Below are 22,039 nucleotides of genomic sequence, written 5' to 3'. Positions count from 1 at the left end.
GCACTGCCCTGACAATGTCCTTCAAGCCGGTCCCATAAAGACCACCTCTGAATTTGAGAACAGAGTTTATACTCCATTCCATTCAGTCCTCTCCTCTACTGAGATTAGAACATGTGGCTGGTTTTTGTGATTTGGACATCTTTACTCTAGGAAGAGGACAGAGACCATCAGCTAATTGTGACTAGGCATAAAATTGGTGATAGTTTGAGGACATCATTGACACAAGTCAGAACCGTACCAGTGAACTTGAGGTTAAAGGCTCCATCTACAACTATCTGTACTGTAAGTGTAAAGGAATACTATATCTACGTTTAAGTTAATATTTCACTAGTAATAACTATTCTCCAAGATAATGCAAGAACTACAGTAAACATAAACTTCTGCTATTGACATTTAATCGTTTCCATCCCTCTGCAAATGTCGAGAGGCTAGAAGATGACAGGTACCCAGTCATTACTAGCATTTCTGCAACACCACAAGTCCCTCTCCACTCCTCTATTCAGGCCCTCTTCCTTGAAAGCCAATAGAGCTCTCAGATGATGTGCCTAGCCAGGCTTAGGTATGATGACTCTTGGACATCACGTTCATGACTGAAGGTGACAGAAGTCTGGAAAGTGTTGGGATACGTGGGAACCAGCCTGAATAGTCAGATTAGTGTGATGCAGTTAAATCACAGTGGCTCTAATTTCCTTTCTTGGAATCTTATTAACGTTATCTTGCTACCCCATAATACATATAGTCCCATGTGCCAGTGGTGGCAGGTTATAATGGACCCTTACCAGCGAATTATTCATATTTTTCATTCTTGAAAGCATGAACAGCATATACAGTTACATTACTTCATTTTTATGGACTCCATGCATGTGCTGTTCTTACTGTATTGTGGCTAGATTAACAGTTTCTCATTCTAATTATCATCTTTAGGAGCGTATGTTTCCATCACTAGACGCCATGTGAATCCTCTTCTGAAACCTCTAACTAGCCCACATGTGATTTTTGCTGGATATGTTTTGCTATTCCTGATCTTTCTTTCTCCTTCATTGTGTCGGGAGTGGCTGTTCTGGTGAAGTACGGCACTCTTCTGAGTGGGGGGAAAAACATTCTTCCTCTGCTGCTGTTTTATGGGTCACTTCTGCCTGTTTACTGGCCGCTACTTGTGCCTTGCACCAATGTGGTTGCTTTGTGAAATGCTAGAAGAGCGGTCCCCTACCCATCTAAGAGGTAGAGTCCCTACCCCTCACTTTTAGCTGAAGGTTTTCTAACTCCTTGCCTGAGATGAATGACAGTTGGAGCAAGAGAATGCAGCCTTTCCATTATTTTCAAGTATGCTGTTCTGAGTGTGTACCAAGGCACAAGCAACAATTGCTTATCAATGAAGTCCTTTTTCATTCCTTTTCATCTTCCCCTGGGAAGTCTTCAGTGGCTCATGGAACCCTGAGTAACACTTTAATTTCTCCCACTTTGGTTCTTGCTCCTATTTGGGGGCATCTTGTTGGTGCTGCCATTCTGGCCAAGAAAGATGATGGTCCTTAATCAAGCAGAGAAGTGACTGTTGAGTGACACAAAGCATTGCCTCTCCACATGGGCCAAGGGCACTCGATGCTCCAGCAGTGTTCATAAAAATATTTCCATGCATTTGTTTGTAAGCTGCCTTTACCCAGCCAGAAAAGATATCCCCTGTAATCAAATAACCAACTGGGGTGGGAAGAGAGAAGAGACGAAAAATATGTGAAAAAGTTCCTAGAAGAAGAAAAACTACTGTTACTGGGTTAGAAAGAACTTAAACAGATTTTGAGGATATTCTATTGCACAGTGAGACAGAATAAACTCCTCACCATCCTCCATCATTCATTTTAAGAAAAATCTCTCCAAGGGCTGATTAAAATGGGTAAAGAAAGTAGATAGAAGAAACATGTGCATGTGTGAGAAATGTTTGAAGTCGTCTTGTTAATTTTTTCATAGTACAATTAAACAGCTACAGCCATATTTTGTCCTTTATACAAGATACAAAGTCATAAAAAGGATGATGGAGCCTGTTTACGGTAGCTACTAACAATGGTACGGCATGTTCAGGCCCACACATTTAAGCAAAGAGAATCATTCCTGCATTATAATTTTTTAACGACTGTATAGTAATAGTTTCCCTGTGGCAAACAATGGTAATGACCGTCTGGACTCTGTCGGTACATTTCTAGAGCATCCATTACCGTGGTATCTGGGCACCATTGATCACAGCTCGTTAATACTGATGTTAACAGAAACTAACACTCCATCAGGTTCCTGTGACTGTTTCTGAAGGTGTCAAAGCGAGGATACCCATTTTGGGTGCAGGGGTTGGTGCGTAGGTATAGATTCGGGGACAGAATTGTGAATGTACAGTCCATGACAAAGCACCACAGTCTTGCACCTTGAAGAAAACACTGTATCTGAAAAGTGCTGTGGGAAATACAAGAATATGTACTATTTTTTCCTTTAGTTTGTGAGGTATCCCAGGGGGAGCTCATCTGTAGAACATCATGAAACCAAAAGGATGTTGACGGAACAACAACTGCTTCACTTGGCTAAGGAACAATATCTTCATGAGGTTCTAGCCAGAAATACAGGAAGCATTTCTTGCCCAAAGTACAAGTGTAGTGATACGATTTGTGACAACTGTGGCGACTCTTGTGCCCAATCCCATAACAAGCAAAACAAGAGGTGGTCATGTGGGAAACTGCATATCAAATCTATCTAAAAGGCTTTTTATCATATTTACTTCATTCATTTGACCAAGTGGATTACAAGATGGAAATGAAATTAGTAGTACAGTGTGGAAGTAGTTTATTAGATTGAGTCCATTCCTATCGCTTTGACTGAACTAAACAATTCATCTCCTCATCCAGACAATGAGGACTCTCATCGCAGATTGTTTAGCACACGCATGCCAATGCTCAGAATGTCTTAAACACAAATTTCCAATATAGTTTATCTTGTGTATAGTCTGAATGAAGACCCATAAGACAATTGGTCTTCTCTGTTGATTAAATGGGAACTTCCTATAGCCAGTGCTCAAATTATCAAATATTTGCCTAAAGCAAGCCTATCTATCAAGATATGTGGAAGTTGTATTATATGTAAGGCAAATGCTTTTGTTCTGGAGATTTTGAGCAGGATAAATGATCAAATTTACCAGAGATTGAACTGAGTAGAAGATGCTATATATTCATAATTTCAGCGGTCAAGACTACATATTTCTTTCAAATGACAAGTGATGAACTCATTCATAATATAAAACAGACAAATGAGCTCTGCTCAACATACTTTTATTGATTTCTGTCATCTCTGTAAATTGCCACTTTATACAATAGATGCATTACACAAGCGATTAGTTAGCAGAATATAGCCTTATTGCAGCCAAACAGTTTATTTGCTGAACTGTATCCAGACAAGAACTATTTGCACTATTCAAAAAGAATCTTGTCATGCACCCATTTTTCATCACCAATATTCCCATTCAATAATCATTATTAATAATAACTGATTCTTGTTGGTATCAAACAAGTCTCTTCTGCATCTTGAAAGAGACTGTACTTTTTTCCCTTTTGGGAAGGAATACCTCTAAAAGAGAGCCAGACCTGGCCTGCACTGAAATTTAACAGCGCCTGACTCAGCACAGTTGCCAGCAGTCATGTCTGTCAGCAAGGGTTAGGTGTGGTTGAGTTTAATTAGCTAACACAATACTGAACATGGTTTACCCTCGTCCACGCTCACTGCTAAATTGTGTTCCAAGCCCATTCAGCTAACGCTATTGCTGACAACTCTGTTCAGACTTGATTAAATTTCATACGGTAGACCAGGTAGCAGAGGATAACTTTGTGAATGAGCTGTTGCTCTTTAGTGGAATCTTTACTTTGTAAATACATTTTATACAATCAGAATTAGAAAAGCCATTTACTATATAATTACTGTCCAATGACTCAGATTACATTTCTGACAAACATGCTTTTTACATGCAGTGTTGTTGTAGCCATGTTGATCCCAGGATAGTAGAGAGACAAACTGGGTGAGATAATATCTTTTATTGGACCAACTTTTGTTGGTGAGAGAGAGACAAGCTTTCCAGCTACACAGAGCTCCTCTCCAGGCCTGGGAAAGGTGCTCAAGAGTGTCACAGCTAAATACAAGATTGAACAGATAGTTTAGCATAAGTAATTAGCACATATTCTAATGGTTCCTTACCTCACCCACTTTCTCTGTCTCTCTGGTCATGCTTTTCTGTGAATATTTAGCAACTGTCTTCTGAATTAAGCTCTTCTGTGTCTGCATCAGCTTCCCAGAACAATGTGTACAGCATCTGTTGGTACAGCAGCTATTGGCCTCTAAAGAGCTGCTATAAAACGTCACTGGATTTTACTTCTTCGATTCTGTGGTTCTGGAGACTAACTTCAGAATGATAGGTTCCACTGGAGTTATGAGTCCTTTTGAAACCAGTTTGATAGGTATCTGCAGCAATTAGAGAAGATCATTTAGATCCCACTGAATAAAAGACAGATAAAAAGGGGACATAGGACAGAGGCATTTTGTCCTTGGGAATAGGACTGTTTCTGGCCTTCTCAGGAACACAAACCCTTGTATATCTGTGTCACGGGTCTTTGGTTTTCCCTGTTTGAAGTTTACAACAAGATTTGTGCTAAACATGGATATTTCACTTCACAGTGGGTCATGCAAACTTCCTGGGGTTCACAGCCCTCCCTCTACCACTGGTTTAGTTGACATGTAGGTTTAAACTAAGCCAAAATCTCTAAATGTAACTCATATTGAAAAGGTTTGCCTGATTTTGGGGTAGAGGCGGGCCTGGACCAAATCACAAATCCAAATGGCTTATTTTGCAAGTCGGAGAATTCCATTAACATTTTGGCTAGGATTTGGTGAAGGTAAAATTGGCATATATTCACTGCCTTTAGGTAGAATGGTGTCTTTCTGTGTAGTCCTAGTGAAAGGAAGTGAGTTGAGTCCTGATGAAACTAAATGAACCAATAACAAACATTCACTTGCCTTCCTACAACAAATTGTCCAAGAGGGAATTCTTTTGGATGATCATATGGGCACCTGCTGAAATGTTATTTGTGGAGATTGGTTATTTATGATCATTCTTACAGTCCCCTGCTCCCTTTGTCTCCATGATTCACAGCTAAATATTTCTCCATGATGTTCAGGGAAGGAGATAAATGTGCATTTCTGAATAGCAAGGTTCCTAGTTCCAGGGAATGACAGATTCTTGACAAAATCCTTTCTCTAATATGTCTGTGTCACAGTACGTCTGCATTACAGTACTCCTAGTTATGGTTTGTGAAGGCCTTTGGCTTTCATATATGTAGTGTTCATCTCAACAAGAGCTTGTTTCCTGCTAAAAATGTTTAAAGCCTGTGACCTTCATAATTGTCAAGGCGGGTTATGACTTTGCATTGGAAGTCTGGCAATATTTTGACTCAAGCCATTGTTTTCTTCGGAAAATGTTACGTAGGCAACTAAGCAAAAGGGGGGTTTGGACTTCTAAGGAGCCACTTTACTAAACAGATGAAGGATGAGCCATGATTTGCAGAAACCTCACCTTAAGCTGCCTAGGGACTTGAACAACAAAAACAAGGACTCATTGATAATGTGTTACTGGTTAGGAGTCAAGCCATTTCATTTCTGTATGGAACACTATGCTGATGTCAACTAATGTACTTGATTGAAGGTTTCCACTAAAGCTGATTAATCCTTCTCCCTCTCATTTCTCTCTCCTAGACAGTCTCTTACCCCTTTCAGAATATTCCATTGCAAATTTCAGACTACTTCACATTATGCACATTAAATATGGTCTATAGTCTGCAGTGTATTATACCTGTACCCTTTGCATCTTGTGTTGCATATTTCTCTTGCACTATATCCCACTGTCCTAGCCAAATAAATTGAGGCAGTTCTATATTAACTGTTTTTGCAAATAACTGTATATAAATCTGGATTTCTCACCTGGGTTTCTTTGCAGGGTCTGAAGGTGAAATTCTGCAGCAGACTGGTGATAGCAACTTTCATGGAGAGGAGAGCAAATCTCATTCCAATGCAGTTCCTGGGTCCAGCTCCAAAGGGCAGGTACGTGTATGGATCCATGGTCTCTTTGTTCTCTTTACTGAACCTGGTTCCAGATACAAGCACCTGAGCATTTATACAGGAACTGAGACACAAATTCTTACCTGCTGTAACTCCATTGACTTCAGCAGAGCTACCCCAGAGGTGACTTCACCTGAAAGGTCTTTTTTTTTTAGAGAGAGAACGTACTCAGTTTTGGGGTGCAGAAACATGATCTGGTTTTAGAAATAACTTGTATTTGCCACACAAATGGTCTAACAGTTAACCAAGCCCCTTGCCATGTGGAGGAATTTCAGTTCAAGATCAAAGTTCTGTGCTTTCTCCCCAGGACTTCATGGGAACTTCATGAAAGCAAAGTCAAGGGTTGCTTCACAGCACCAAGGCCCTTCCTGGCCTCTACAGAGGATGTCCTGAAGAATGGCTGAACTGCCCTGTTGCAGGCAGGAATGAATCTTGGGATGAGTTTGGGTGGGGAAGAGGCTATTTCAAATGGGAACAGTTGGCAACGTTTCATGAAAGCCAAGGGGCTAGCTATAAGAACTTGCAGGGCTAAAACCTGGGACTGTGGTCCCCTGATGCCTCCACAGGAGGCTGGGCTCCTGTCGGAAGGCCCCGTAAGGCTGAGCCCAGCAGGAAGTACTGCCCAGCAGATCCTGAGTGGCAGCTCCTTGCAGTCCACTGATTGGCTGGCATTGGTACTTAAGCCAGGCAGCCATGACCGGGAATTGTCTGAGCAACAGTACAAACTGCCTGGCTGTCTTGCTTCAGACCCCGTGTGTGAGAGATCTCAGACTCCGGCTTTTGGCCTTGCTTGTCTCTTGATGCCTGTCTCTTGATTTGCCCTCTGGCCTGTCTTCGACTCTGACCCTCACATGGGTGTTGTGAGATTTAACTGAATAATTTTTGTGAAGTTTCTTTTAAATCCTCAGGTGGAAAATGCTATAGGGGTGTGATGTATAATTGATGTACTGATAAGGAGTATACACCGCTGGTCTCTACCAGATGGAATGTCAGACCTACTGAAATATGTGCAATCATGACACCCTCTCACTGGCTAATGGAAGATGTAATGCCTAATGCTGCTGAAGCTAATGAGGATTCTTCTTAATCGGAAATTATAAAAGCCAGTGTTTTTTTGGACAAGAAGTTCTGACTTTTGGGCACACTTTTGATTTCATCTGTTTGGCCATCGAAACTTGACAAAGTACATAGAAGTGTCAAGTGGTGTCAGAAATGAATTTCAACCTCAGGCTGGACAGGAAAGTGAACAGCAAAAACAAAGAAACCGAGCTGACAATCAGCTTCTGTAGGATACAATGAGTTTTCCTGTGGAGGTTCAGTTGATAGTCCTTAAAACATCTGAGTGAGAGTTCTAGGCAAAGCTTCTGCAGAGTAATGAAGTCCCATTAATAATTGTGATTGCCAGTTATATTCACCTTCCAGCTGTTAATGATGTTGCATTGCAACAGTACCGCCTCATCATGGCATGGTCTGTCATTGGTCAGGCTACTGTAAAGTGTAAATGCAGGGCCATAGACATCCGTCAGCTGGATCAGGCAAAATGTTTCTCTATATCTTCTATATGTGACTGTTATAAAGAGGAGTGGCACCTTGGAAACATGAGCATTGAGTTCATAAATGAAAGACCAACAGAACTCAGGTACAGTTGCTCATATTGGGCATATAATCTTGCTCCTGTTGAAGTTAATGGGGATTTTGCAATTAGCTTCGGTGGAAGCAGGAGCAGGTATTCTGATATTCTCTGAAGACTCTCTGCCTGCCTTGTTATAAACAGTAATGAAGGTTAACCATGACAAGGAATTTTTTTGCAAGAGACTGATATTTAAGAATGAATTTAAAGATGTCAGTACTGTATATTACTACTTCCCTATCAATATAGGTTCCGTACCTTTCAGGTCTGAACTCCTCTGGTTCTGGCCAGTATTCTGGGGTATGATGCATAAGGAAGGATGGGATCATAACGACAGTGCCCTTGCAAATGGTCACTCCATTTATCTCTACATCTTTCTTGCAGACCCTTTCAATTCGCCCTCCGATAGGAAAGAGCCTGAGGGTTTCACTCAGTGTCATGTCAACATACTCCATCTGCATCAGGGCATCATATGTGAGAGGCGCCTTTAGTGGAAAGCAAAAATGTTGATCAGGCATGTGGGAGTTTACACATCTTGTTTTAATCTGATCAGTGTTAAAACCATCCTGTCCTCCCCAATTTATCTCTTGTCAAAGTACATGTCCTAGGTATACTGGGGGTAAAGCTGGGAGTTCACCTTGATTTTCCTTTCCTCAGTGTAAGTTAACGGGAATCTGTGCCCATTTTCCTTATGCTGAAAGCTTAGATAGAAAGGGACCCCACCTTAACACAAAAGCTGTTTGAAAACAAAGCTTGTAGTTAAAATTGGCAGTTCTGAGCCCCTTGCTGTGGCCAAAATATTGGTGAAAAGTGGCTTCAGTGGAGAGAGGCTGGTACAGGAGCCCAGTGTAAAAGGTTATAAAAACAAGTTGGTACCCATGAAAATGTGATGTTACCATATTGCCCTGTCACTGCTCCATGTCTCTCAGCCAATCCCCCCTCAATATTGTGCAGATGCTTTCTCTTCTTACATTCGCCCCTTCCCTCCTCCTTTGCCTCTGCCCCATAAATACCTTATTGTTAAATAGCAGGATTAAGAAAACAGATGTAAATTGTCCCTTTTAATATGCATTGTTGAATGGTGGGATTTTGAGGAGAGATAAATGACTGAAGTTGGTGGAAGGGGTAGACATAAAGACAAACAGATACAGAGAAGACTTGTATGTGGGTTGGTGAAGATTTCTTTTATTGTCTTCTCACTGTCCTTCTGAGCTCCCAAAGGGTTGGTGAATCAACACTTAGAATATTTTTTTAATACAACCATTTAATTTCTTTAAAGAACAGTGTTGCTGACTTTGAACTAGAGGAGAGGGATTTCCCATAAAGAGATGCTACATATCACTGAGCATCCAATACTCTTACCTGGTTGGGAAGAACAGAGTCTATCTCCTCCTGCAGCTTCTGCTGTACATCGGGGTGAGTAGCTAGACTGTAAACCAAGTAGCCAAGAATGGAGCTGGTGGTCTCATAGCCAGCAAAAATAAAGATAATTGCTTGTGCCAGAATCTCAACATCAGTCAGGACTGTGAAAAGAGATTATAAACGGGCAGAAAAGGTGAAGTCCAAATTCACAGTATGTAAACTGTGCTGTTTGGGGAACAGTATATATTGTATTTTATATACATACACACAGATGAGGAAGGTTTCTTTTATTGTCCCATGTGCAGGAGCACAGGGTTGAGGTAGGTGAATTAGATGCTAATAATTGATTTGAGTCCCTGGTATTGAGAGTTGACTTATTCAGAAAACACCAATCAAAACAAGGAAGTCAAGTTTGCTGTAGTTCTTCTGCAGGTATTATAATTATAGTTTACTTTAATAAAAAAAATCATGTAACATGTATAATCCTGCCACAATCCCCATGAAAGTTTCTCCTGATTAAAGCAGCAGGGCCTAAAGAAATTACTAATTGCAAATTATGGGTGTATGCATCATCCTGTGGCCTGATGAACTTGTTCGGCCGCGAGTCTGGTGTAAGGTCACTGAGCTCACTACAGCCCTGAAACCTGGAGCGTGAGGCAGAGACCTTGGTCTGGAGTTGGTGTAATCATCACATCCTGTAGAGCAGGGAAAAGGCTACTGAAGGGGTTAAAATGAGAATGTCTGTGTTTGGATCTCAAGCTAATCCCTCACCCCGAGACTTGAGTTCTACAGGGAAAGTAAATGCAGTCCCTGTGTCCCTCTGAAATGACCCTGCTAGCTAATGAATGGTCAATTGCTGGGCTCCAGAGCCAGCTGTGTCTTCTCCCCTTTAGGCAGAGAAGGGGTGTCAGATGTGAGGCTTTTTGAGGAAGGTGTGAGAAAAGAAAAAAGGGGAGAAATTCTCTCACATCACCTGCCTCCATCCACCCCAGAAAAGAACTGAGAATATTTGCTCATAGTGATAAATACAATGCTGACAAATATTTGGGGGAGCGAGGACGGACAGTTTATCCCTGGGTATATTGGTACATACCACCCCAGTATCTTTTATTGACCAACCCTAATTAATATGCTGTAGAAGATGCCATGGAATGCGCCCTTTTTTTTTTTACTGCAGGAAAGGAGACGTTACCTATTTTATACAACACTGTTGTGCAAATGTGCACGTGAATGAGTATAAATCTTCTCCCCAACTGCACAGGATGAACAATCCAATTCCCCTCAGTCCAGGAGCCTCCAAAGGCACTCATGATTATAAATAATTTCATGGTTTTACCTTTATTTGGGTGATCCAACCCATTGCTCTCGTGACTGGTGTTTAAATTCTGGGAGTCAATCATCAGCTGCAGGAAATCCACTCGGTCCTAGGAAGAGAAGTAACATTCAGAAGACAGCTGATGGCAAAGACGGCAGACTTGGACTCTCATTCTCACAAGGAGCAGTGAGCAGAGCGTGGAACCACAACGCTAAACCTCTTTAGTCCGGATTGCTTGGCACCCTTATATGGCTTTACAATTTGGGGGGGGAAATAATCTCAGTAAGTGTATTTCAGAAGTACCACCTCTACCATGGGGTTTAATATTCTCCCTAGGACTGGATTGAGGAAGTCCTGCAGGGTAATAAGAGTGACTCTGTCCTCTTATCTTTGGTGTGAAGACCACGTCTTGTATGGGGACCATGTTGCTGAATATTGAGTATTTGTCGTCCTGCACTGTATCTACTGCTTACTCAGCAGTATCTCTCCCTCTCTCTGCTCCAGCATCCCTAGTCCACTCCACGGGTGATCACATCTTCTGCCAGTTTGCTGTCAAATCAAAAGCATTGCAAGCCTAAATTGCAGTTGCTTTTACCCTGATGTAGCCCGAGGTCACTGCTGCATTCATTCTGTTCTGTGACTCTGCTGGGACTTTAGTTCCAGCAAAATTCTGGATGTGTTGTAATGCTGGCTTCTGGCCATTATTTGACTTTAGTTGCATTTTCAATGGTGTCACGTGAAGAATTTTTCACGTGGGTAACTGAATGGTTAATATTCTTTGGTTCCATCATTGAAAAAGTCTTCCTTACCGTGGGGGTGTCTCTCTTGCGCTTTTCCTTTATTTTGGTGACTGACCGTGCAAAGAATTCCAGGGCATCATTTGGGAAAATGTTCACATTCAGCATATTAAGAAGAGGAGTAAGGAATGGAAATACAGCTAGAGCAGAGAGAAATTCATTGTGAGAGTGAGGCAACCTGGGCAAAAATATCCATTTCCTTAAGATATTAACGGAAAAATATGATCAGAACAATCAATTTGACAATATTTAGACTCTTTTCTGAATGGTTCAAAATCCAGATTTTACTAGTTGGCTGTTCAGATCCAAATGACATTCTTAGCTGAACCAGGCACTGAGCAAGTACATCCTACAGTTCAGTGATTCAAATCCAGCTCCAGACAGTAGCAATCTAGTGCCCAATTCACCCCTGGAGCAAATGGGCACCGCTCCCATTTACATAGGCAGATGTGCTGACACGGTATAGTGTGTGTACTACCCAAAGGCAACAGGGAGTTGAGAGGGATAATCAGTTCCTTCCTGAGCTCTGCCTGGGGCAATGCAGCTTCACACTACCCCTTACTAAAGTTGCTGCCTCACTGCTACAAGTTAGCCCTGTGTATGAATACCTGCCCCAAGAGCATTCCAGTCCCTCAAGCAGGACCGGATTAACTCTCCTGTGGGCCCGGGGCTATTCCATTTTTATGGGGCCCCTGTATACAAGTCTTTTTCCTAATTTAAAACAAAATGATCACAATTATGGCATTGAGGCTATTAACGTTATCCTAAACTTGCCTTTTAATTAACATAAAGCTGTTCTGTGGTTACATTTCAGTCTTAAAACATGTAGAATATAGTTAAATTAATTCAAAGTAGCCTGCTTCTTACCTTAGAACAGCTGTTATATTAGTTTCCTTCTGGGAGGGAGTTTGGTGCAGGAGGGGATTCTGACCTCGGGTACAGGGTTGGGGTGCAGGAGGGGGTGTGAGCTTCCCGACCAATGGGAGCTGCAGGAACGGTGCTGGGGGCAGGGTCAGCCTGCGGAGCCAGAGGCCGCAGAGACGTGCCAGCAGCCAGCCACTTCCAGGAGTGGTGTGAGGCCACAGCATGCAGGTAGCCTGCTGAGCCCTGCTGCACCAGGGCCCCTCTTAGCCCAGGGCCCTGGGCTGCAGTCCCTAAAGCCCCTGTATTAATCTGGCCCTGCTCTCAAGCCATGTGTGTCTGGTGTTTTTTTACCATTGAAAACTGGGGTCGATTATGCTCTCTGAGTGCAGGACATTTCTCCAGCTAGCACTAGCAATATTCCACAGAAATAGCTTCCCACCCCAAGAAATCTTTGGAAAAACCAAACTAATAACAAAGCCTGGCACACTCAAGATGAAAATATTGTTGCCCTTTTTGTCCTGAGCAGCTAGTCAAGCTTTGGGGCTGGAAGTAGAAACTGGTGGTAATCAGGCATTTCTTTGAAGCAGTTTTGTTTATTTACAAAGACTGTACAAAGTCCTGTCTCTCTGAATACAGAAGGAACCAAGAACAAAAGGAGCAGTTTCTTAGCTAACAGCCCCCCAACCTCTGTAGTCAACATCAAACTCAAAAGAACAGTCTATCTTTTTCCAGGACCAAATTTGTGCTTACAGGCTCCTGCTTGGCTTTTTCTTGGCTCTTTGCCTCTTCCTCTCTCTCTTCTTGACTGTGACCTCAGTATCTGTGTGTACTCCCACACCTGCTGGTCACAAGACCCAGTTGAACACATTGCCCCATGCGGTGCTAATTTCTGGGCAGACTGTATTAGGGTTTGTTTTAGGTGTGGCCCCTTAAGTGTCTCTTACAATTATCTTAAACGGAGGACACACTCACACTTCAGCTTGAATGAGGCTTTACCTCAACCCATAACAAGGTTTCACCCAGCTCATAACAATATTCTGAAAGCGTTTGAAGTTTGTTTCAGACTGTCTTGAATGTTCTCAAATCCTTTACCGTCTCATATGCTAGAAACCAGTTCCAAATCTCCACTATACTGTTTCAGAGTAGCAGACGTGTTAGTCTGTATTCGCAAAAAGAAAAGGAGGACTTGTGGCACCTTAGAGACTAACAAATTTATTTGAGCATAAGCTTTCGTGAGCTACAGCTCACTTCATCGGATGTGACCCTTCCTACCTGCTATACAATAAAATGGCCAAATGTTGGTGGTCTTCGTGTCAACACAACTCCACTGACTATAGAAAATCTTCTCTTCTAGAGATTACCATAGCTATTAGGCATAGCATGATTATAATTTGATACAGATTAGATCATCCTAGTGTAATCATAGACTCATAGGACTGGAAGGGAACTTGAGAGGTCATCTAGTCCAGACTACTGTTCTTATGGCAGAACTAAGTAACTTAGTTTCCCTAGACATAGGCTAAGGTATAGAATGGAGCAGTATGTACTGTTGTTGCTCCACTCATCCTTACTGAACATCAGGATCACAAACTTGGATGGAGTTTTCAATGAGCAGGAGTCAACTTACATATCAAAATAAAGAGTGGGGAAAAGACATCAAACTTCACTAGTTTCTTAACCTCCTTCACAAATGGGTCTTGGGGATTGTTCATGGAGTCAATATTCACGCCAAATGAAGTGCTTGTGGTAACATCCATGCTGTAGGCACCAAACACACTAAGAAAAGATGGAAAATAAAATACTGATTGTGGACTTAACGTTTGAAATAGGTGATTGTAACCTTTCACTTGCTTCCCATATGACACCTCCTTAAAGAAAACAAAACCCTCAGGAGGAATTCTCTTTCCTTCTGAAAACAAAGAAAGATATGCAATACCAGTATTGCATCTGTGAGGAAACAGGCAAATTTCCATAAAGCCTCATTCAGAACTAGCATAGCCTAGAATCTCGTAATCTTCCTCGGGGTATGACACAATTATTAGCTCATGTGTAGATATTCTGGGGGAGTCAGACCTGCTCAAGTGCTGTGATTATCTTGTCAGCTAATGGCTGTGGCCCTTGAAGCCCTAACACTAAGACAGTGTAGTCTCTGTTTGCTCCAGTAGTAAAATCTGTGGTTTTGGAACCAAGTATGCTAAGTTCTGTCCCCGATGCTGCATGTATGGTGACAATGAATTTATTACCATTAGTTTTATATACTATTTGCATGCCATTAGTACAATATATTAGCTGCGCCCCAGACAGACACAATCCCTGCCCCGAAGAGCTCACAATCACACCGTATCAACAGCTGTTGTCTGACAAGTCCCAGCCTTGCAGGACAGAATTACTCACTCTTTAACAGCTATGGGTTCATCCTTTTCCACTTGCTTCTGAACATTTCTCACCAAAACCTTCCCATAATGCATCATGATGGGAAACATCTGAAATATGAATCAGAGCACACAAATAAAAATGTCCTATTTATAGATAATTAGTATAGTAACTTTTCCTCTTGTTTAAAACATGGTTCCTAATAGCCTAGAGGAGAATCATAAACATTCACAAGCATCATGTCTTTCGGCTTTCTGGCATTTTCATTTTAATCATTTTCCTTTTTACATGAGGAGGCGCAAAGAAAACAAGCTGATTTAGTAATCTGATTCTGACAGAAGAGACCAGACCATTGTGACTATCTTTGCTTCAGTGCTGTCTGCACTGACCCAGTGGTTTAGTTTGTGACTGCTCTTCTGGGTTTTACCTCCTTTAGCTTCCCACTGGTGAAGGTTGGAGAGAGCACAGTGCGAATCCTCTTCCACTGCTCATCCTCAGCGATGGAGACAGCCGACTCTAGCAATCCTGTTGGACCAAATCTCTGGGGGGGAAAGGCAAAGCAGAGAAAGGATCATATCTAGCTCTCATTGATTGTTTCAACTCAGCAGAGTTTGTCCTGAGTATTTTTTTGTATTCCCAACTTTTGTATTCCTAAGAGGTTCAGCCGCTTTTCAAGTGCAATCAAATAGGTTTCTTTGAGAACCAAAGTACCCTATTCCAACTGAGCTTTTTCTCCCTCCTTCTTGAGTGGAGTGACATGCAGTGGGAAATGAGCTTAATTCTGGATGTACATTCATTCTCCTATACTAAGAGACCCTAAAGCTTTCCAATACTGTGTGTTTCTAACAGTAATTGAGATTGTTTTCATTTAAGACTTTATTATGTCTTAATGAAGAAGGTTAAAGATTGGAAACCTACCCGTCGGTTGGTAAAGGTGGTGTAGCACTCTTTCACCAGCACAGTTTTAATGAGTGTAGAATCCAGGATGGCCAGCACAGGCTGTCTGCCTTCATAAAACCTAGGGAAAAAATAACACATTGCAAAACCCACCAATGTCAATGGAGAATAAGGAATTATATGGAAGCTCCTTCATCAAGTTTTCTATGATGGCCACAAGATCTAGTCTTCATGAGCTTTTTATAGTAAAGTCCATGACTGGATATGAAAAATAGAAATATTTTTATGTAATCTCTTTCATTTATAGTCATCAGGGTGCTACTGGTAACAATAGGTCAAGGATTTGCAGACAGAAATGTGGTTTTTAAATTAATGATGCTCATTTAATTTCATCCCATTCCTCCTAGTTATGCCTTTTTCTAATCCTCTCAACACCTCCACTATCTCCTTGATGTTTACATCCTTCAAATACATGTAGAACATTCCCTACAAGTCCTCATTTTGCCAAGCAGTACATACTCAGTTCCTTAATCTCTCTTCATAAATCAATCCCTTCATTTCCAGTGGAGCTAGAATAGACTTTTTCCAGAATTAGATTTGTACTGAAAACATCTTTCCAAAACCAGACAAAAGACACAAGGTTTTCTGTGGCACAAGCACCTTGTCCTGTGTCATTAGGGAGCATTTCTACAATGTAGAAATAGAAAGTTTTTTACTAAAAAAGAATGTACAGCAGGATGTCACCTTGACTCATAATATAGTGTGAAATTACAAGATTTCTTCAAGTTTCTTTGCAAATCTTAAAGAAAAGATCCAGGCATACAGGGGACTGAACACCTCTGACGCCCACTGCAATCCATGGCAGTTTAAGGTGCTGTGAATCATCAGTTGTTAACTCCTGCAATTTTAGGCATTTGTGTTAAGTTTCTGATGGTGTACCAATTTCTGGCATCAAACTCATGACTTTTGCCCTTCTTCAGAATGCCCACCATTTCCCATTACTTTCAAAGTGTTTGAAGCCTGAGGGTGCCCTTCGTGAAGATGGCTTCCATATCTCTACTTTGCGCGTAGAAGCAAGGCCGCCTCTAGTAAAGATGTTTGCTCTCTCACATTGTTTCCAATGGGCCACCCTCAGGAAACATGGGTGTCCTTGGGCTCTGTACTGGGAATTGTAAGGAGACGATGGAAAGGAGAGAAGGCAGGAAGATGGCTGGTGCAAGGATATGTGGACTGCTGTAGGGAGAAGAGTAATGCGGGTTGCAGAAGGAGACTAGGGCAGAGGAGGCTGTAGGGAACAGGAGGGAGGATGAGGGAGCGCAGAGAAATAGGAGCAGCAGAGTGGAAGACCCACTGCCTATCGTGCTGACTGGTATTGTCTCGTTGTTTCCTTGTCCTGTTGTCTTTTGTCTTATTCTTGGATTATAAACTCTGTGGCAAAGACTGTCTTTTTGTTCTGTGTTTGTACAGCTCCTACCACAATGGGGTCCTGCGCCATGACTTGGGATCCTATGTGCTACAATAATACATAATAATAATAACAATTAATGGGTAGGAGAGTTTGTGGGGAAAAGGAAAGAAAATTGGGGAGGGGTGGGGCATTTAAAGGTATTTTCCCTAGACTCTGAAACTCTTTCAGAGATGTTACAGTGAATAGATATATCCATTACTGAAAACAGCAAGGTGTGTTCCAGGTTTAGAGCCGGAGTTATAATCATAGTGACAAAAGGTGAAGCAAACATCCAATGCAGAAAAAGACTGGTGGTAATGCAGATGTATTGCGCTTCATCAGGTCAGGACAGATGTGACAAGGCAGATCTATCACTCTATCTTAGGTGCTATAGAAATACCCATCAGCTACAGCATTATGGCTGTTTCTCAAAGGAGTATCTGGGGTATATATACCTTCTGTCACAGGTTTTAAACAAGGAGAATAGGACACCTGAGTTATAAACCCTGCTGGATTCTGTTCCTATTAAAGGCAGTGGGAATTTTGTTATTGACATGACTGAAAGCAGGACCTAGTCACCTGGATCGAAATTTCAACACCTTTCATCTTACAGGCCAGGTTAAGCTCTATATAACATGATGTTAAGCTCCCCTCTTCTGGTGGATTTTTTTTCACAATCTGATTTAGATTTTGGATGAACTTTAAAGACCCTGAGCTGATGAATACTGTCTAGTAAAATACTTACCCCCAGATTTTCCCATATTTCTGAAAGCAGTTTTTGTCAAAGTCCACTACACCCTGCAGAAGAAATGTTAAAATGGAATTAGAAGTGGAGGAAGAGTACTCAGGCAGAAATTTCATCAGCTACATGGCAGAAACTGCCTAGGGACTCTTGAGGATCTACACTATGAGCAAAGGCTGCCCTCAGATAGACAGGCACATTGACTTCGATGGTTAAATCCTACATGTACCTGTGCGCATAGTTCAGCTTGATGTTCGGTACTGTGATTTCTTTTTTAAACTACAAACATAGCTGGGTTGGCTTGATGGGTCTGTTTGTTGCTTGGTGGGTCTACCTGTCATTCCTGGGATGGCTTGGAGGAAGGGAATATTCTACCGTGTTTGGTTAGGGGCATTCAGACAATCCAAGAGCTGCCCAAGTAGTTTAGTGGTTAATAAATAAACAAATAAAACAAATAAACAAAATAAAGTAAACAAATAAAAATTTTCTAGTTATGCAGATACAGTGTAATGGTCACAAGGGACAGCATGCTGCCCTTTTAAGAAGGAGCCATATACTCCTCCTTTCCCTGTGCCATATAAGGATGAAGCAGGAAGCCTGCTGAGATGGGAAATTGAGGCTAGAGCTGGCAGCTGGGCGGAGAAGATTCCCGAATATGCTGTTCCTGAGGCCTGTGTGATTCCCAATGACCTTGTGAGCAACAAGACCCTCCTAAGAACATCATTGGATATGTGTGCCCGTCTGTCAAACCTGAACTTGAGGAGACTGTAAGTAAACAGTGTACCAAAAAAATGGTGTAAATGTAAATGGTGAGTCTGCAAACCAGCTACATCTGTGTTTCTCTTTTTTGAGTTAGCATCAAGGTCTCGCTGGGTCCTTCACTTGAGCTGTACAGAATAGGTGTCATGGTCTACATTACAGAGACTCTGTGCTGTCTTGGGTCTTCACATGCCAGCAGAGAAGCTTGTACAGGATACATCCATCAGTGCAGTGGAAATGTTTTGGTACTGTAATATGAGGGACGTGTGTTTCTGGAGCCCTCAGTCACTTACTTTGCGATACTCCAAGCTGGTCCCAAAGAAAGGCAGGGGTGTTGGCCCAGGAATACCCAGTTTCTTAAATAAACCATGTGGCCAGATCCCATATCTGTAAAATAATAAGAATCTGAAGGTCACATAACAGTGACAATAGGCTGTTGGATCTCAAAGCTATCCAGGGGCAGCGGAGCTGTTGCACAATAACAGGAACGAAGCTGTGGAAAATTTGGTCCAAAAATTAGTATTTTGTAAATCTGTTTAATAAACACAGCAAGTGATAAGCTTCACTGCTGTAATGGACCATCAACGAGTGAGCCCTGAGGTAAAAGCAATCATCTCATAAAGGAATAATTGTTCCAACAGAATGGGTCCTTCAAGCCATTAGCAAAATGCAAAAGCCTCTCTAGGCTCATTGCCAGCACAGGGAGAGGAGCCAATAAAGGGAGAGAGAAACACAGGGGAAAAAAAACCTTACATATGTTTATTACGGACAAACCAAAGCTGAGCCAGACATTATGTCCTGAGCGGAGCTTTTATAAGGCTGCACTTTAATTTCATGTTTCAGAGTAACAGCCGTGTTAGTCTGTATTCGCAAAAAGAAAAGGAGTACTTGTGGCACCTTAGAGACTAACCAATTTATTTTAGCATGAGCTTTCGTGAGCTACAGCTCACTTCATCAGATACATACCGTGGAAACTGCAGCAGACTTTATATATACACAGAGAATATGAAACAATACCTCCTCCCACCCCACTGTCCTGCTGGTAATAGCTTATCTAAAGTAATTTCATGTGTTGTTCTCCTTGTGCTTAGCCCAATGTTACTGCAGTGGTGTGTCGAGGAGCCTAGTCTGATGGGTTTCTGTTTGGATTTTGTTGACAGCTTTGCAGATTTCTCTCCTCTGAAGCACCCTTTTTTTGGTGTTGTAAAGTTATTACTCCTACCTCAGGGCTCTCTGCTTCTCTATAAAGATCTGGGCTGTAGCATTTTGAAGCTTGTCTTGGGCTGTGTTGAAAGAGCTTTTCAAAATATTTGTTTCTGGATGGAGGTTACCAACTTCCCATGGAAGAACTTTATCACTGGGTGAATGTTATAGCTCTAATGTTTACCAAGGAAACCTTAGCAGAGGCTTTATTTAGGCCAGAACAAAGTGGGGAGTGGGGCGGGGGCAGGTTAAAAAGGGTAAGTATATTGAAAGGTTGACTTCTTGCTGATACTGTATTTTATTGTGCATCATACTGACACTGGAAATTGTACAAGATGTTTATCAATATTTATAATTCATTCCATGGATCCCAAAGCAGTTACAGACTCAGCAATAGTCCCCCTACTATCTAGCCCAAATTCTGCCACAGTAAATCCTAGAGGAAGTCCTTGAGGCTCAAACTCATAGCAATTCACAAAAATACTGTTTGCAGATCTCCCTAGATTGGATTATGGCTGGACCATCCCTTTGCCAATATGTCTTTCGAAAAGGTTCGCTAGCCAGAGAGCCCTTTGAGTTCAGAGGCTACAGATCCTACAGCAGTGGTTCTCAGCCAGGAGTCCGGCACCCCCTGGGAGGCTGCAAACTGGTTTCAGGGGGTCCGCCAAGCAGGGCCAGTGTTGGACTTGCTGGGGCCCAGGGCAGGAAGCCAAAGCCCCACCATGCAGGGCTGAAGCCTGGGGCCCTGGACCGTGCCACCTGAGGCTGAAGTCGAAGCCTGAGCAACTTAGCTTTGCGGGGCCCCCTGTGGCGTGGACCCTGGGCAATAGCCTTGCTTGCTACCCCCTACCACCGACTCTGGCTTTTAGATGCAGAAAAAAGTTGTTGTGGCACAGCTTGGCCGTGGGGTTTTTATAACATGTCCGGGGGGGCCTCAGAAAGAAGCAGGTTGAGAACCCCTGTCCTACAGGACTGACATGCAGGTTGCATTTCAGGAGACCATTGGAATTAAGGCATTGACAATTCTCAAGATCTTGGAGGAAACAGCACAAGAAGAGAAGCTTTAGTTCAATAGAACTTTACTTACAGTATCAGGAGAGCGAGGAGGGTGATCAGAAGAGCCCAGGTCTCAATGGAGAAATGTGGAAGGAAGCTCATCCTCGCTCTGTACTCCTCTCGCTGACCAGTCTAACTTTGTTTTTCTCTTCTCTGCCCTGGATTAGGTTAGCGCCCTAGGAAAAATGAGAGAGTTTCACGATTTTGTCTGCTACTCATATGACGCAGTGGCCTCTAAATGAGCCTTGGGTTCTGCCTTTATTTCATGTGAAAGGGGAGGAGGAGTAAATGCCAGAGCTAGTGGAAAGAGGCCAATCCGGAAAGGTTATGTTATCTTATGATATAAGAGCACCTGAAACTAACCTCAAAGGTCTTAAATTTCTTCACAACAAATTGTTCAATCCATAATTAGTCAGGAATTCCTAACCCATGTGAGGGAAGTTCCTTTATCATGGTGACAATCTCATAGACTTTAAAGCCAGATCATCGAGCCTGACCTCCTGCATAACACAGGCCAAAGAACCTCATCCAATAATTGCTACATCAAATGCATAACTTCAGTTTGAGCTACAGCATCTCTTTTTAGATTACAATCAAATCATTTTAAAAATGCAAGAATAATTATGTTGATTTAGTATCCAAATGCCTCTGGTCTCCTTAAGGGAAATAAATATAAATACAGTTACAATTTAAAAAAATAAACCCTGTTCCCATTAAAATATTTCTAAAATCCGGAGTCAGAGCTGGCTTGAGCAGGACTTAGAGTTGCAGTAACCATACAATCACATCTCCTGTGATCCCATCAGTTTAGTCAGAATTTAAAACTTTCATTTAAAAAAAAACATTGCCAGCCTTACTGAAGAAAACCTGTCTCATGTGAACCAATGCAGGAATGTCCTCCTGAGTCTGCAGGCAGAGACTGAAACAATGGGCATGATTCTCCACTCTCTTACACCAAGCTAACATCGGTGACATTGCTCAGGATTTAGACCAGTGTGACAATGTGAATTTCCCATTCATGAATGTGGGGGTATTCACAGTTTATACGTCATCACTGTTGACTGTTGCACTGAGTAGAATTTGGGCTTGTGAGCAAGACTTGAGGAGAGCCATCCAGAAAGCACCATGAATGGCAGAATCTGATCTTATTTCAGGAGGATCCGTATTGCTTTCCACCTTCCCCTGGCTTTTGCTGAGAGCTTTGGATACAAATCAGTCCAGATTAATGTCTGTTAACAACAACTGTCTTAAAATTATTACATGTGTTATGTAGACAAGTTAATGACAGGATTAGGTAAGCATGTGGCAAATTAGTATCCTATTCTCCTTAATGCAGGGAGATTGGACTCTGTGATCCAAAAGGCATTTTCCAGTTATCCAGTATTATCTAGGATTCGACAATAACAGTGATTGGCCATCTCCAGGATCAGGGAGTTAGTTGCCAAGGTTGTGCATGCCACCT

At 42.0% G+C, this 22,039-nt stretch overlaps 1 protein-coding gene across 1 annotated transcript; it reads right to left on the bottom strand.

Moving 5' to 3' along the window:
• Positions 1-4,389: 4,389 nt before the first annotated feature.
• On the bottom strand, positions 4,390-20,679 carry LOC144271396 (cytochrome P450 3A8-like). Its single transcript, XM_077828740.1, has 13 exons — positions 20,609-20,679; positions 18,612-18,705; positions 17,563-17,615; positions 15,392-15,491; positions 14,901-15,014; positions 14,495-14,583; positions 13,728-13,876; positions 11,249-11,376; positions 10,461-10,548; positions 9,125-9,285; positions 8,021-8,247; positions 5,995-6,157; positions 4,390-4,482 (listed from the first exon to the last, which is right to left on the bottom strand). Exons 1-13 carry the CDS (start codon positions 20,677-20,679, stop codon positions 4,390-4,392), a joined length of 1,530 nt encoding a protein of 509 aa, XP_077684866.1.
• Positions 20,680-22,039: the final 1,360 nt, after the last annotated feature.

This window comes from Eretmochelys imbricata, chromosome 10, assembly GCF_965152235.1.
Source record: "Eretmochelys imbricata isolate rEreImb1 chromosome 10, rEreImb1.hap1, whole genome shotgun sequence".
Classification (NCBI taxonomy): Eukaryota; Metazoa; Chordata; order Testudines; family Cheloniidae; genus Eretmochelys; species Eretmochelys imbricata.
The sequence above is the reverse complement of the archived record's forward strand: the minus strand, read 5'-3'. Positions and strand labels throughout refer to the sequence as shown.